A 16739-nucleotide genomic window follows, 5' to 3' on the forward strand; every position below is an offset into this window, starting at 1 on the left:
AGTCATACAAAATCTGGAGGCTCTACACACACACACACCAAGTGGCGGAGCTTCATGCTCCGGCACCGGGGAGGAGAGCAGGCTGGTGCACGTCCTGGGGGTGTGGCATGGCGCCCAGCGCGGTACCACATCCTGCTCCCCCCGCACTCCTCTTCCTCTGCCAGTGCACACACCAACCCTCTCTCTATCCAAGCAAGCAAAATACATCATCACAGTTCAAGAACACATTTCAGCCAGGAAAAGCACTTGGGAGGAGTGAAGAGAAGCAGAGCCAATGATCATAGCATGGAGAGAAGCCTGAGGATGAGACAAAGAGGTCTGGAAGCATTTGGTCCATGGGCTGGAGGTTCCCCACCCCTGTTCTATGTCCTATCCCATGGGTGGGGAACTGGATCTAGCCAAAAGGACAGGTCGTTTTCTCCACAAACCCTCATGGGCCAAATCACCTTTTTCACATATGGAGTCTTCAAAAGCCCCTTTCAAAGCACAGCCCATCCCTTAGATTGATGATGAGCCAGCTGTTTTTATTTTGGGTTTTTTTTGGGGGGGGGTTGCATCTATTTCCTTTGGTTCTAATAGTCACATGGTTAATTTTCCTTCCACTCCTTCTTAATTTTGCTCTAATTTCAGAAGGATAACCACCTTCTGTCCAAGCTAGTTTTGAAACCCTAGCACTGGATCAATATAAAGAATGTATTACCCTAAGAGGCATTTAGTACAGTGCACCCCACCTAACCACAATCGTATCTGTACACATGATTTTCAGGTTTTATTGAAAGAAAATACTTTTCATTCACTATACAAATGCACTGTCTGAGACTGCCTTCCATCAGCCACTTCCAGAAGCCCATGTATACAGTATTCACATGTACTGTTCAAAGAAGTGCAGTGCTGCCACAACCATCAACAGCCACGGGAAACCCAACTTTTCACAATGGTATGTGCAGACTATTCAATGAGCTGCCTATGCATATATCACAGCTAGGCTATTCCTTGGAGATACATAACCACACTGAATAGCTGAAGGTAAATTTACATATGGTTGCAAAGGAAATGAACCTTTTTAAGGGCCTAAAGAACCAGCTGATGGTGGAAGAAGGAAAAAAAAGGGACAACATTAAAAGGTGGTTCATAATCGACCCAGATTAGATATATAATTAATATGCCACTTAACACATTTGTGTTAAGTGTGATGGTTTCAGATATTAAAGTTTCCATTACTGGAGAGCCTATTACAGATTCTAAACAACCTCCATCTTTTCTATTAAAAAAAAAACAATTTTCCTTACCCACCACGTAGATAAGAACTTGAAGCATCTCTTCTATTAATGTGTTACACTGCTTATTCAAATCCTGTAATATTTCAAGAAAGCACCAATGAAGTTCTTGGAAAATATAATCATGTGAAATACTGAAGCCTGAGGTTTTCTGAAGCACTTGAAAACATATTAAGCTGACTCAAAGCTTTATGAACAGAAAAATAACTGGAAAAATAGAGGGTGGAAACTAGTTGGTGCCCTTGAATTCACAGAAGGGCTTTTGATGCAGCACATGTCTCTGCAAACAGGAAAAGTGGGGAGGCAATTTTTGCCAATTCCTGCTTCCCACTGCAGCCCCAACTGCCACCCAACAATCAACTCCAGAGTGTTAGGGAAACCTACAGAGCAGGGAAGCAGCAGAAAGGGCAAACTGCTAAGCATTCCTCTCCTGTTTGTGAATGCATCGGCTGGGTCGAAGGTCCTTACATGACCACAAAGGCAGCAACTAGATTCCACCCAGTATTTAAAAGTTCCCCCACCAGCACTGATGTCAGAAAATTAAGCCTACAAGCTGGATGGAAATAATCTATAGAAGAGAAGAAAAGAGAAGAGAAGGGAAGGGAAGAGATAAGTTCCATTTTTAAGTTGTAAAGCTGCAACAATTTATGGTATAGAAAGTCTATGTGATTTAAGAAAGTCTTATAGGGTGGCAATGACCAGGGCCAGAATAATCCTGGTCAGGCCACACAGGCCCTAAAGTAGCCAGAGGAACTCCATTTTCAAAATCTCTCTGTCTCTGATAAGTAAACCAGACAGCACTTTGCACACAGGCACAGCATGTTTGCACATCTAATGCAAAGATCTAACCACACACAGCACTTCTGAGAAATTCTAGCAAACTAGACAGGGCCTGTTTCAACCCACTGTCAGAGGATGTAGCCCTGCCACAAAACCGCAGTTACACGTGTATGAAAGTACCAGGTACATAACGCCACTTAGTGGAGTTAGGTAAATGACTTTGCATCTTGGGGTGCTCTCTCTTGATTGGTTGATGAAGTACTGCAGAAAGGCTGGCCTTCACTCTGTCAAAAAGGTATAAAAGCACTCTGTGTATGCCCATGGGTCGGGCAGAATGAGAAACTCATTCTCACTGCCACCATTTATTGCAATAAATGTTTTAATAAATCTGTTTTATAATATGTACAACTGCCTGAGATTTCGTCTGGTCAATTTGGGAAGCCAGTCATCCACCTTACATTTCTGGTGCCGTGCGTGACTCGGATGAGGGCATTTCCCTGAACCAGAGGCAGTCCCCTTTTGCCCCACTGGACAGGGCGCAGATTCCTAACGGCGCCTCTGGTCTGGTGCACACCGGCAGACTTTTTCCGGAGGATCAGAGGTGGCCCTTGAGTTTCTGTGCCCTGGACGAAGAGGCAAAAGGACCGAGGTTGGAAGGGAAGAACAGGAAAAGCCGGCTGGGGTAAGTAGAAAGGGAAAAGGTACCTTGAAGGGAATTGGCCCCCTTTAATGAGGGGAAGGGAGATCCTGATCACATCTCCAGCGTGTTGGTAGTACTCAGTTAATCAGAGGTCAACTGGGAAAACCAGGCGCTTTGGGTAAGAGGCAAAGGGAGGAGGAAAATGTGTATGTTAGTAGTCAGTAGGGAGGAGGTCCCCTGACAAATAGACATTTAGGAAACAAGGAAAAACTGGGAGGTAGAGTGTGGTAAAGTGTCCAATGCATGGTATGTGTGGCAAAGTTTGCAGTGCATGCTCTGGTTGAATGAGGGGATACTTTACAGGGCCATAAATGGGAGGAGTATGGTCAAGAGGAGGGGAAAATGTGATTTCCCTAGAATTCATGGTAGATAAATTCAGAATGTCATAAAAGAAATTTAATTTACAAGTCCTGCCAACAACAAGTTCAGAGAAAAAGGGTGGCGCAAACCAGTATTCCCCCCCCCCAGAGAGAAGAAAGGCATTTTGAGAAAGAAGATGAAGAGAAAGGCAGTGGTTAAACAGCAACAAATAATGGCTCAAGGACCAGTGAGGAACCAGAAGGGGTTCAAAGGTCACTGGTGAAGGTCAGTTGCTAGGACGGAGATGTCTCGGTCAATGTAAAAGAGGAAGGAAGAGTGTTCGGAGAAAGATGGGACAAGGGGGTCCCAGCAGAAGAGAGTTCGTCGGTTTGGCAGGCATGGCAAAGAGCCATGGTCAAGGTGACTTAAGAGTTACCTGCATCTGGACTTTGTTATAAATATAGGCACCCAGTATTCTGCTTTTAAATATCCTTGAAACAGCCCCCCCCCAAAAAAACCAAAAGAAGCATCAGACTGATTTTATGCCTAAAAGGGCTGTACAAACAGACAGCGGAGGATTGGTTCAGAAAAATCATCTCTGCAACCTTTAGAATGCTATTCACCATACTAGAAATGAGGCTACCCCCCCCCCCACAGGAAACTGACAAAATGCCAGTAACGGTGCTCAGAAAATGTTTTCATATGCTTCAGCTGGCTTCAAAAGAAAAGAAAAGAAAAAAATCATGTACTTAAGTAGTTCACAACGCAAGAGACAATAGATTTTATTTGAACAATTATAATCTTTTCCCCAAGTCCTGTTGTAGCTGTGCAGACTTTAGTTTTTGGGGAAACTTACAAGAATGGGGAAAAAAGAGACATTTGAGTCCTTCTAAAAGCAAACTACGTTTAAAGGGTTTTACCCTCCTACCTGCAACCCCATTTCATATGTTTTTGTGACAGCAACGTTGGAAAATTTGTAGAACTGCATATTTTAATGAAATGAATGTTTATCAACTAAAGAATTCAGGATAAGGTAGAAGGAAGTTATACTGAATGGAGATTTGTGTGTAAAGACATTGTCTGTTTGAATCTAACACTACCATTGGAAGACAGGCTGCGAAAAATCTCAAGCAGTCTCTCAAACCTCCGGCAGAGATGTGTGGCGTAACCCCCCTTATTTGGTTACACAAGCGATTCTGCATGATTTGTATTTGCACAACTTGCTTTCTCCTGCAACCTGCACTTAGAGACTGTGGCTGTGCCTGGCTGGTGTTGCCATTTCGGACATTCTATTGTGTGACATTGTGTGACCAAGACCGTTGCTGTGAAAGTAGGGAGAAAAAGATGTTATGCTTTGGAGGTCCACGTTTCAGCTTACAAAAACACTACTGCTCTAAATGCTTTGACTTTAAAAAATTTTATGTCTCACGGAAACAGCCCGTTGCTACAAAGCAGCTGTAAGTTTTTTCTTCTTCTAGAAACCACAAGACTTTGCATAATTTGAAAAACAGGCTTCAGTATCCTAGCAGAACTCAGCCGTCGGCAGCTGGATGGGAGGCAAATACGGATTTAAAGGACCCCTCCTTAACCCTGCACATGCATGAAGTTCTGTGGAAGGAAAGAGAAACCACGGGGAGATCCTGAAAGATGGACCAGACGTGGAATCCTGTTGCAAGCCTTGTGAAATTCGGCAAAGACTGCTGTAAGGCACTGCTGCTATATCCCAGAGATGACTTCTGTGTGCCAGACACACCTCAATGTCCAATACGTGGGACGCACTACCTCGGAGAGTTTGGTGGTGGACTAACCAGCAAGAAGTTCTAAAACAGCAGCGGCAGCTACAAGGACAATCTCTCTCTCCCCCCCCCCCTTTGTTTTTTATCTACAGGAAATCACTCGAGCGAAGAGCGTGTAGCCTTGCGGAGCCTGACACGATGGTTCCAGCCTGACGCTAGCGAGTCCCTGAGTGAATCCTTGAAGGAAGGGAGACGAGACCCTCTTCATTCCTAGGTGGTGAGGTATCCATTCCATCCGGTGAAAGTGCCTGAGATGACCCCCTGGATCCACACCCTGCTGTACCTAATCAGGAGTGGGTACCCAGCGCACGGTGCACCAGTTTCCCCTTGCAGCGTCTGACCGGCAAAAGACGCCCAGCGCATGGGAAACCGAAGTAGCCCCTGCTGTGACACTCCGGACGCTGTCACTCGACGCACGGGTTGAGGAATGTCCATCTTATGCAGCACCAAACATCAAGGAGACAAGGAGATGCAGTAAATCTTAGACCCTTATATATGTATGTATGTATGTATATTTGTATGGGAGGCATCAATTGAGTGGGACCCACAGTAGAAGTCTACCTGCCCCCAAAGCAGTATCCTTAATTTGGAAGGAAGGGCAGTGTACCTGCCTCACTTGAGCGAACAGACCCAAAACAGTTTCAGAAATTGGACCATGGAAAATTATGGGAAGGGTTCCAGCAACTCCCTAGGTCATACAGACATGGGGTGGGTTCCAGCAACTCCCTAGGTCATACAGATATGGGGAGGGTTCCAGCAACTCCCTAGATGATACAGGGCTATAGCTGGGTTGGGGATGTAACTGGAAGAAGTTGGCCAGGTGCACCCCTCAGTTCTGGCTTTGGAAATGATGGTAGCCCACTGATGTCTAATGTAAGCCTCTCCTGACTCTGGCAAACTGGAACAATAGCCATTCTTTCTGTAGCCAAATGCTCAGCTAGGACAAACCTCCAATTGTTATATATATATATATATTCCTGGCCTTTAGAACTGTGTAGGAACTTTTGAAACCCACTGATTTGCATTGAAGCCCAGTACTGAGCTGAGAGAGAACTGTGTATTTTCCTGCTGACATAAAGTTTTGGAAACAGTGGCTAAAGCCCCTTGGCTTTTAGATTTCCAGCAACTATAGTATCCTAGTATCTCTGAAGACTAGTGTGGCCATTATAGATTCATGGCCCACCTGAGAGAAAGAACCCTTTGTTGCCAAAAGTCTGTATTGCAATTTTTTTGTTGTGCCTCAAATGGAAATGCAATGTAGTAGAAAGTGGCACTTGTGCTTCGACAAAAATGATGTTTGTATAATGCAAATATGTGTTCCCAGTTAGGTCTAACACGAAGGCTAAAAACTTCAACAGAAAATGCTTAGGAGTTATGGAAATAGATTAATCAAAAGCTGAACCAGGCTTAAATTCAGCAAGCATTTTTACTCTGCTTTATAGCATCAAGCTGAAGCAGGAAAAAAAAAACTTTCATGGTTATTTTACACTGACAGTTCTGCAGACTGAATGCCTTAATCTACAGGCTCTCAGAGTTTGTGTATAGCCCTATGAATTAGCTGATGGTGTCTATCCTAACAATGAATTATCCTTTCCCCCTTAGGAAAGTTTCCAACCCCATGTGTATGTGTGGTAGCATTTTTAAGAAACTGCTTAGTAATGCACGTTATTCACAAGTTTTAGAAACACTAGCTTGTATACCTTAAGTTAAGAAGTTTCAAAATGAAGGTCTGAATGTGCCAGGTAACAAAATTTAGGTCTGTTTGTAAAATATTTTGCTATTTGATTTAAGAAAAGCAATGTACTATGTCTTTAATGACTGCTAGTTCCTGATCACAGCCGGAGGTTCCTGGAACCTTTTTAGTTCTGGTGACACTAAGAAACATTTAACAGCCTTGGTCAGGTATTTTAACTGTTCAGTAGAAAAGGCAGCCCCCACCACGAAGTTATCTATCTGCCTTGCACTATTTCCCTGGAAGTCAAAAACCTAACATTTGAGCAAGCTTCCAGTTAGCCTTCTTCTGCCCTACATACTTCTTTGAAGCCCAGCAATCTTCTGAGGGCTCTGAAGTCTCTCAATAAAAAAGCATGAGGTTTTGGCCAGACTCTCAGGACTAGACGCAGCTGGCCAGGTAGCCCTTCTGAACTCCTCCTGCTGTGTGTACATCAATCAGGCTCAACGCGTGGTGACCGATATTGGACGGATCAGGGAACTAACATCGGTATACAACCAGAGTAAACGTGTTGAGAGTGATGTTAAAAACATTAAGAAGCAGGCTGATCTGTACCACAAGGTTAGCCTAGACGGTGAAGGTCTGCCCAGTGTATGGAGTTAGATTAGTTCTTGGCTCCCAGGTTGGTCATAGTTAAAAGAGATTCTGCTCATAATATTAATTTTCTTTCTTATTGTCTTAGCCCTATGCAGAACCTTGGTCTGTATAAACCTTCTGGTAACCCTTCTGAGACAAGCTGAATAACAAGCCTGGGAAAAGTCAGCAGAAGCTTCCTCACTTACTTTGCTCTCTGTTGCCCATCCTTTGGCCTAACATTGGAGCATGGGAAGCTGCTGGCTCCTCTGTAGAATCATAGAGTTGGAAGAGACCACAAGGGCCACCAGTCCAACCCTCTACCAAGCAGGAAACACCAGGAAACACTGTAGTGCGTTGGGTCAATCAAATGGAGATGCAGAAACACACCTGTTCTTCATCTCCATATTGAAGAGGAGGGAATATAGGGTGGCAATGACCAGGGCCAGAATAATCCTGGTCAGGCCACACAGGCCCTAAAGTAGCCAGAGGAACTCCATTTTCAAAATCTCTCTGTCTCTGATAAGTAAACCAGACAGCACTTTGCACACAGGCACAGCATGTTTGCACATCTAATGCAAAGATCTAACCACACACAGCACTTCTGAGAAATTCTAGCAAACTAGACAGGGCCTGTTTCAACCCACTGTCAGAGGATGTAGCCCTGCCACAAAACCGCAGTTACACGTGTATGAAAGTACCAGGTACATAACGCCACTTAGTGGAGTTAGGTAAATGACTTTGCATCTTGGGGTGCTCTCTCTTGATTGGTTGATGAAGTACTGCAGAAAGGCTGGCCTTCACTCTGTCAAAAAGGTATAAAAGCACTCTGTGTATGCCCATGGGTCGGGCAGAATGAGAAACTCATTCTCACTGCCACCATTTATTGCAATAAATGTTTTAATAAATCTGTTTTATAATATGTACAACTGCCTGAGATTTCGTCTGGTCAATTTGGGAAGCCAGTCATCCACCTTACAGTCTCTCCAGTGGAAATTGCTGTTTTTAGCAAAATATTGCAATTTCATTGAAGGAGATAGAAACAGTGGGTTTCCACATGTTTATGATTTCAATGGTGAAAATTAACAGCATAGAGCTCTGTACCTGGTCTTTGGTTGGCACAATTCTCTTAAAGGCATCAAGCAGTTCATATCGTTGGAGTACAAGCAAGAGGAAACTGTTTGGATCCATAAGAGATGCCCCAATCTATCAGAAATATACACGTTCAATAGCATTAGAGAATAGAGAATATAGGCAACAAACAACACACACACACCAAAGAAATTCCAAACATACTCACCTGAAGGAAAATTATATCCTTATCATACATTTCTTCTCGACATTTAACATCCTGATAATAAAACATCTGAAAGAAAAGAAAACCTTTTTAAAAGTATATAAATCTTCATATGCAAAGCCGTCCTCTTTGGCATAGGCATTCAATTCAATTTAGCAAAACACTACTCCTTCCTACCCTTAACTTTGCCATAAAATGTTTTCAGCTAGCACATTTATGATACTGACAATATCCCCCAAAACTGCATATGACAAAACCTCTTGGCTTCAATCCAGAGAAAGACCAGCAGAAGGTGCCCAAAAGGTGATTCCCTTCTCCAACTTCTCAATGAAAGAAGCTCTCACTCACAGATTTTCTTAATTTTCTTAATTTTAGGAGATCCTTTATTTCCTCTTGAATTACAACCCCCACCAATCAGGATCATCCTTCAGCTCCCAAGAAAGATTTTCTAGGAAACTGCCAAAGGAATGAGAGGAATCACCCAAAATCAAGCAAGACGTCTCGTTTCACTGAGTCCCTTTCTACCAGCCCTCCTTTGGATCCAAGCATTTGTTTATTTAAACTCATAATCACAACTTAAAAAACATTTTGAGGAAACATTAATATTTACTGACAGAGGCTGCTTCCATTTTCAGTTCAGAATTGTGAACTAAGTTTTAGTGGTTAGCGTTACATGGAAACATGACCAACAGAAGGATTAAACATCAGCACATATATTTATTGTAATTTCAAAATATAAAAAATATAACTTTATATCTACCTCATGCCTTTCTATTTACTTCCTGTTTGTTGGACACAATCCACATGCCTTCCCTTAAAGTTGTGCATTTGTCACAAAATATTTTCCCACACTCACACTCATTAATTGTATCTAAGAACATAGGATAGGAAAGACTGCATTCATACATTACTAACTAACAAAATCAAGTTTGATCATTTCTATCTATTTCTTCCATTAACCACTTTTCCTGGACTTTGCACTAGACAGATTTTATTTTCATTTTTTACATGATACCCAATGAAAATAATCTTAGGTATACAAAATTAGAGCTATCTGGAAAGTCCTTGTTTGAGGCTTACATACCTTGATTTTAAAGTTTCTGTCTTGTACTTTAAAGGTAAAGGGACCCCTGACCGTTAGGTCCAGCTGTGACCGACTCTGGGGTTGCGGCGCTCATCTTGCTCTATAGGCCGAGGGAGCCGGCTTACAACTTCCGGGTCATGTGGCCAGCATGACTAAGCCGCTTCTGGCGAACCAGAGCAGCGCAAGGAAACTTTCTACCTACTGAATAAGCCTTGGAGTAAGTCTTTGTCCACTAATTTGCTTGCAGTACTTATACTGGCAACTTAACCTCTGTGGGATATATAGGGCATGCGAGAATATATTTGTAGTGAAATTTGGTTGGTACCTGGCTTATCAGAGACAGCCCATTCCTTCTCCACATTTCTGCAGCAACCTGAGCAACCAATACTAGACAACGCAAAGGATATTCTACCAACATCTGCACCTGGAATTCTTCCTAAAGGGTTTTTTTAAAAAAAATAATAATGATTGTGTTAAAACAACTGGCATTTGCATAAGGAAATCAATCACTACAGATAAGTTAGTAAAAGGGGGAGGGGTTCTCTGCTATCATTAAAAGAAAAACACAACAAAAGGTTAGAGGCAGAATTTAATTGCACTTTATTACGCTAGGCTCTAACACTGTACTGTGTGGTTTCAGCCAAGTCAAGTCAGTATTCATTCAGTATTCAGCCACTACAGACCTATATTCTTCCTTAAGGAAGATGACTAATGATTCTGTATTGTCAATTATTGATGGGAAACAGCGTCAATCTTTTTTGCAGAATAATTATTTATATTTAGCAGCCTATAACTACCCACAGCAGGGTACTGCAGCTTAAGATCTCCTGCCATTAAGAGCTTATTTGTATCCTTTATTAGTTCTCTGCTCCATTTATATCCCACCTTCTTTCTATGGAACTCAAGACGCCATACCTGGTTCTTCCCCTTCCTATATTATCCTCTGAATAACTTTTTGAGGCAGGTTAGGTTTAGAGGGAATAGCTGGCTGAAGCTCACATAGTGATCTTCATCAATGGGTAGGGAATTGAGCCTGGAAATGTATCAGGGAGACCCAACAAGTTAACCACTACACCACAATGACTCTCATTCTGGCTGAACTTTCAAATACTATTGAGTATCCAGTGGAGATACTTACAGATGTTATGAATTCTTGGAGTCTGGAGATTACATTTGTTTTGCTCAACTGTATGTGCAGACCTAGGAAATACATTAACAGTAATGTTTGTATCAATTTGTAAGCTACAAGGTACATTTGTATGTTGTCTGAATAAGGGCTCATAATTAAGCTCTCTTCTTTCTAACCATGATCTGTAGCCAAGAACCAACATTGGCCAGAGAGCTTAATCACAAGCCTGGGTTCAGAGAGCATGCTAAGTCCAACTTTGGCTTAGCTCAGTGCAGTATGGGAGAAAATGGGACTCAGGAGGAACTAAGCAGCTGCAAGATCCTCTCTGGGATCCTGCACATTTTCACAGTCCAGGTAATTCATAGTTTGGCTTATTATGCCATATGAACCAAGTCCTAATAAATTTATACATGCTGTGAAGAGATACTTTCGGCTCTCTGCCATATTAGAAGCCAGTCACCCAATCAAACTGTTTGGCAAGTAGATTCAGAACAGCAAAATAATTTTTTTTCCCCTTTACAAGAACAGGAATTCAAAATGGTGTTATGTGCTTAAGATAAATTGTAAAGATGATTTGAAAAATCCACGCAGGAGAGATCTAACAGTAGCTATTATTATCCATGATAGTTGAATACAACCTCCAGGTTCAGAATTCTTCTCAAAATGTGGGCAGGAACTGACTGCAATTTTCACAAGCTACAAGCACAGGAGACTCACCAGCAAGCATCCTGGACAATGGTAGATGTATGCTGACAGGATCTGCAGATACCCTGAAGCGCTTGCTTTCCAAAGTATGGCCACATAAATGAATCACTGTCTTGTCCCATGAATAATTACTTGCACTACATCTCAACACTGTTGCATGGCATTCCTTGTAAGCAGTCACCAGCAGTGCTTCCTAGAATGGGCAATATTTTTATAATTATATTTAAATATACAGCCTTATTTTTTCTACTTCAATTTAACTGTGCTAAAAAAAATCATACCGTCTCATTTCTATGTTTTAATATGGGTCATGCATTTTATTTTTGATCAGTGGCAATGGAATTGTGCATTGCTATATGTTTAAAATAAACCTAACTCCTAAGGAAATTGGTTACAAATTATCCGATGAGAATATGGATTGTTCAGTTGCATCCCATAGGAACAACTTTGTATAGTCATTTCTTCTGTCACAATTCTGGTCAATCACATGTAAATCTAACTACAGAACTGTCTTTTCCAAATGACTTTCAGATACTTTGCTGCTTAACCACATGTTTTCAACTCCATAGCTTTATGAATGATCTGCATCTCCAAAAGCCACTTTTCAGCTTTCTAGATAGAGGATTGTGAAAATAAGTAGGAGATTCTCAAAACAGATTTTGAAACAACAAGCTTAGCAAAGATTCAGATCATCAGCCAAATCTGGAATCTATATCTTCTCACTATTCAGTGTTGTTTATCATATACAGCAGGCCCAGAACTTACGCAACTTTACAACAAGGGGTGGGGTTGGTGGTTGGTAGGTAAATAAATAAATGAACGGGGGAAACCCGCCATTTCCTGCCCCCCCCATTTATTATCCCCCCCCTGCACACCCAGTGGGTTTTCCATGCTTACCAGCCTCTGGGATGCTCCCAGAGCCGCCTTCCCAATGTCCAGCAAGCAAGGTGGCACCTTCCTTGCCAGCCTCTGGAAATGAGATGCGAGGGCTCTGAAGTGTCCCAGAGGCTGGTATGGAAGGTCTGCCTCCTATGACCTTTCCACAGTCTGGTAAACAGCCCTCCACCTTGCAGGAGGGCAGTTCTAGGAGTTATTGACTCTCTGTGATTTTGCAGGACCCCCCCCCCCCCCGAACTAAACCCTTGTGTATGGGATGGGCCAACTGTATCGCATCCAGCTTCAATTAGGAGGGAAATCTTCTTTCATGTTTTCTTTTGCTAAATACAAATACTTCCACAGATCCTGCCAAGTAAAAATCAATTGAAATCATCATAGCAAAATTTTGCTATGTGAACTTTTAAGAGTTCAGGGTAAAAAACATCCATGGGTTAAAGTTGAAGCACCAGGCTTGCCAAGGTCATGGAGAGTGGCATGCTCACAAGGCGCCTCCAAAGATTTGAGGCTGCTCCATAAAGTATTTCTTTCTACAGATAATGCTGTAATTTTATTGAAACAGGCTTACGTCGCAGGCACACCACTCCTGAAACATCAGGAGAATAATCTTCAGTTGCATCTGGATGACAATGGCTGCTTCCCAATCTGGATCCACCTCAATGTGCTGACCAACTTGCCTTTTTATTTCCTCCATGCCCTGTAATGAAATCCCCGCCCCAAACAGTATGTGACTAAACTGAGGCTTATATCAGACAGGTGTTCAAACCATGATTCTAAGCAAACAGAAGTAAGCACCAACTAAAACAAGGCCATTTATATTTCTACAGTGTGGATAATTGATTAATAAGGTTTATTTACTGCTTAATCAACAGGAAAACTCTAAGCAGTTGTGGTGCGTGTTTTAATAGCATCCCAAATTATATACATATGTAATTGTGTTTGTAAAATATAGAGCTCTGCTGAATAAAGTTAATTCATGCTCACCTGAAAGAAACTGATTTTCTTTAAAAACATCTTAGATATATATTCAAATAGCAAATTAGAGATGCATAGATTATATACTGTACCTGCATGCAAATAAGAATCTTCAGGAAAGAACGGAACCCTTCCAAAAACTGCTCTCGCAGTTTGTCTGTCCACACTGTAGGCTTACTGATTAAAATATACCTGTTGCGAAAAAAGTTGAATTTCAGAAGTATTTTCTAGACAAAGCAGGTTTTAAGCTGGGATATGGGGCTGGAATCATATGTGGCTGGGCAAGCCTTTCCTCCTTTGAGGAAATACCCACTGGTGCAGCAATAAAATGGCTAACACATTTGCAAAGCTAAGCAGGGTCCAGAATGGGATTCAAACTGGATGGGGAAGTGTGCATTGAGATTCCTGCATTGCAGGGGGTTGGACTAGATGGCCCTCGGGATCCCTTCCAACTCTACAAGCCTATGATTCTATGATTCCTCTCTCTTGGAAATAGTGACAGCCTGGCTGAAATGTGGAGCAACAAGCTGAGCTTGATCACTGATATCCTTTTGCACAAATGTGTCTGCACTAGGTCTACCCAGAAAAGGGTGACATAAAACACAGCACAAGAGACAGATTGTTTTTTAATAGATATTGATCAGTTTGCAACATATAGTAAGGACATATGCCCTGATGGTGGTAATGACAGACACATAAATTATTATTCTCCACTGCCAGTGAATTGTGCCAGTAATTAGTTCTAGAATGACAAAATGGCTAATCTAATTTCTGACCATGATTCTAAATTTCGGTTGAGACACTGGATAGTGAGCTACGTCTGACCAGGCAATGCTTCATTCATATTAATTTGCCTAAGGTTGTAGTTGCATATCCACAATATGATTCAGTTCTAATGTGGCATATTTTGCAATGCTTATCCCAGACACAAACACTTTTGTGCAATATGTAAAGAGCTAGGTAGGATAAAACAAATATTATTGTCTAATGAAGTGCTTACTCATCTCCACAAACAAGAACACTTACTTGAGGTCATATATGACTGCATACACTCGACCCATTTTCTCTTGGCTGTAATCCTGGAAGTTGAATTTGCCATTTTTATCCAGATATTTGGGGAGCTCTTCAAGCAGTGTCTCTGTTATGACAGAGATGACATTTTGCTCTTCAATGAGATGGCGGGCCTGCGAGGGAAGCAGTAACAATGGTTGTTTTCATTTTATTTTCTATTTCATTCAAAAAAGGCAAAACCTTCAGATGTATTGCTGCTTTATGAAGGCAGTACTATAGAAGTACAGTGTAGGCACAGGGGACCACTGGCCCTCTGGAATAGTTGGACTCTACCTCTCACCAGTCCCAGCCAGCCTGGTCAGAGATGATGGGTTACAGAGCATATTTTATCATATCACTGTCATCTGTCTCTGCAAATCAAATTTGCCAGCAAGGCTTAAATAATTAAACTGCTTTGAGTTTGTTTGTTTTTCCTACCATCAAGCAGCATATAAATTTTATGATACAAATAATTACACACTGTCAGAACACCACCAAAAATTTGGCTTTTGGGGTGGGCATCAGTACAGGAGAGAGGGCAACACGGCCTTGTTTCATAAGTAGGACACAGCTTGTGATTCATGGGATCCAAACTATAATAATGCTGTACTGAAGGCTGATTGTAGGCTCTTGACAAAAGGAAAAAAGCAGAATACAGAGGTATGGTTGCCCTTCTGGTTATAGTGACTAAAACAAAAATTAAATATTCTTGCTTATTTAGAAAATGAATGCATAAAATGTATAAAGGTTATTTGCAAGTCTTCTTCTCGCATATTGTTTATTGTTTCCACTGTATGATGCCAGACCAAGTCAGATAGGAATACAAATAAGCACTGTATCTTAAGCAGAATTCAACCAAGTTCTTCTTTGGAAAATTTCTTCCAGTGTCCAAGTTACCTACAAGTATTGCAATTAACACAATACGAAATGCTCTTTATATACTGTACTCGGATGATTGGCTGTACATACCAATGTAGGAACGGTGAACATCTGAACTGAAAGTGCTGTCACAGAAATTTGCCTTTCATGATCATCACTGATGTATTCACTCTGTAGTTTTTTGTAATGCTGTGAAGAGAAGAATATGCAAAAAAGGTGATTGCCTGGCAGGAACTTAAGGCCAGAAGCAACATGAGGAGAGCATATGGTAAGTGAAATCCCCGCCTTCCAGCAGGAACACACACTATTTCACCAGACAACCCAACTGTGACGGACCAATGTTATTTCCTTTTAAAAAATTTAAGACAAAGAAGGACTCTGTTTGGACCACTGGGCAGCATGGTTCTGCTTGTGTCTTCCAAGACTGCAGTAGGTGGTTGGACACTCCCACACTTTCAATGTACAGCACAGGCAAGTCACCTTTGGCACAATGTAACAGAGTGATCTTATCAGCCAAAAAATGGGGAAATCTTCTCCGTAGATGCTTTGAGCACAGTAATTAAATGGCAATCATCATCACTTTGGGTGATGTTAATGATTGCTTAACCTCATCCACTGGTTGAACCTCACTGAATTTTCTCTTTGGGGAGGACGTTGAAGGAACTCATTTAACTGAAGAATTTAATCTCTACTGTATGTTTATTATTCTATGACCAGTTTTGAACATGTGCCAGAAAGTGACTTACAAATGCTTAAAATAAATAATAAGTAAACAAAGGGTTTAAGAACATTATCATTATTATTATTATTTATTAAATTTATATACTGCCCTTCATCTGAAGATCACAGGGCAGTTTACAGTACAAAGTTGTTGGATGCCCAACTCCCGCCAGCCCCAGCCAACATAACCAGAGGTCAAGGTAGTGGCAATGCTGGGGCTGCATGCTGTATCAGCACAGTCAGTCCACCACCTTGCCCCACCCTCTCTCACCTCTGCCTCCTAGTGAGTGGCAGTGATGATGCTGCAATGAAGATATTGCTGTGGCTCTGCCCCACTGGGCAAGCTGCAGTCAATAATTTTTTTAAAGGCTTTGCAAAACATACCTTGCTACTATAAGGGTGAAAAGTAACAGGAGAGATAAATTACCTTAACAAATTCCATGGCAAACCTTTTTTTGTACTCCATTTCCATGAAAAAACTGCTGAAGATTAGTTCATGCAAGATCTTCCTGGCTCCTGAAAAATTCAACAGCTCATGTTTACTCCAATCAGAGAAAGAGAATGAATATCTAATTATAAGAATATTTTGTTCCACTTTACAAAATACAATGTTTATGTCAATAACGGAGTAAGTAATAACAGTAAGAGCTTACATTTCTAAATATACACAATTGCCAAATGTATACGTAAATATAACCCAGTTGGGAAACGATATTTGTTTGAAAGCCTGGACATCAATCTTTTTTAAAAATTTAAAAAGTAGCTGACAGATTATTTCCAAATATCAAAGTATCACTCATCTTAAACTGAGTGGCAGACACTGAAGGTTTAATACATCACAGCTAATT

At 41.5% G+C, this 16739-nt stretch overlaps 1 protein-coding gene across 3 annotated transcripts in view; it reads right to left on the reverse strand.

Moving 5' to 3' along the window:
* The window catches only part of UBR1 (ubiquitin protein ligase E3 component n-recognin 1), an 87746-nt gene that overhangs the window by 32372 nt on the left and 38635 nt on the right, over positions 1-16739 (reverse strand). For all 3 annotated transcript variants that reach the window (XR_004692428.2, XM_035112513.2, XM_035112504.2), the window contains exons 10-20: positions 16319-16407; positions 15262-15360; positions 14269-14426; positions 13335-13434; positions 12836-12964; positions 11386-11566; positions 10678-10739; positions 9865-9975; positions 8459-8524; positions 8263-8364; positions 1290-1353 (exon numbers count right to left, since the gene is read on the reverse strand). Coding sequence is in view for 2 of the 3 variants with exons in the window: in XM_035112513.2 (XP_034968404.2) it covers positions 1290-1353; positions 8263-8364; positions 8459-8524; positions 9865-9975; positions 10678-10739; positions 11386-11566; positions 12836-12964; positions 13335-13434; positions 14269-14426; positions 15262-15360; positions 16319-16407 (1161 nt within the window). In the remaining variant the exon portion in view is untranslated. The remainder of the gene's footprint in view (positions 1-1289; positions 1354-8262; positions 8365-8458; positions 8525-9864; positions 9976-10677; positions 10740-11385; positions 11567-12835; positions 12965-13334; positions 13435-14268; positions 14427-15261; positions 15361-16318; positions 16408-16739) is intronic.

The sequence above is a fragment of the Zootoca vivipara genome, chromosome 1 (assembly GCF_963506605.1).
Source record: "Zootoca vivipara chromosome 1, rZooViv1.1, whole genome shotgun sequence".
Taxonomy (NCBI): domain Eukaryota; kingdom Metazoa; phylum Chordata; class Lepidosauria; order Squamata; family Lacertidae; genus Zootoca; species Zootoca vivipara.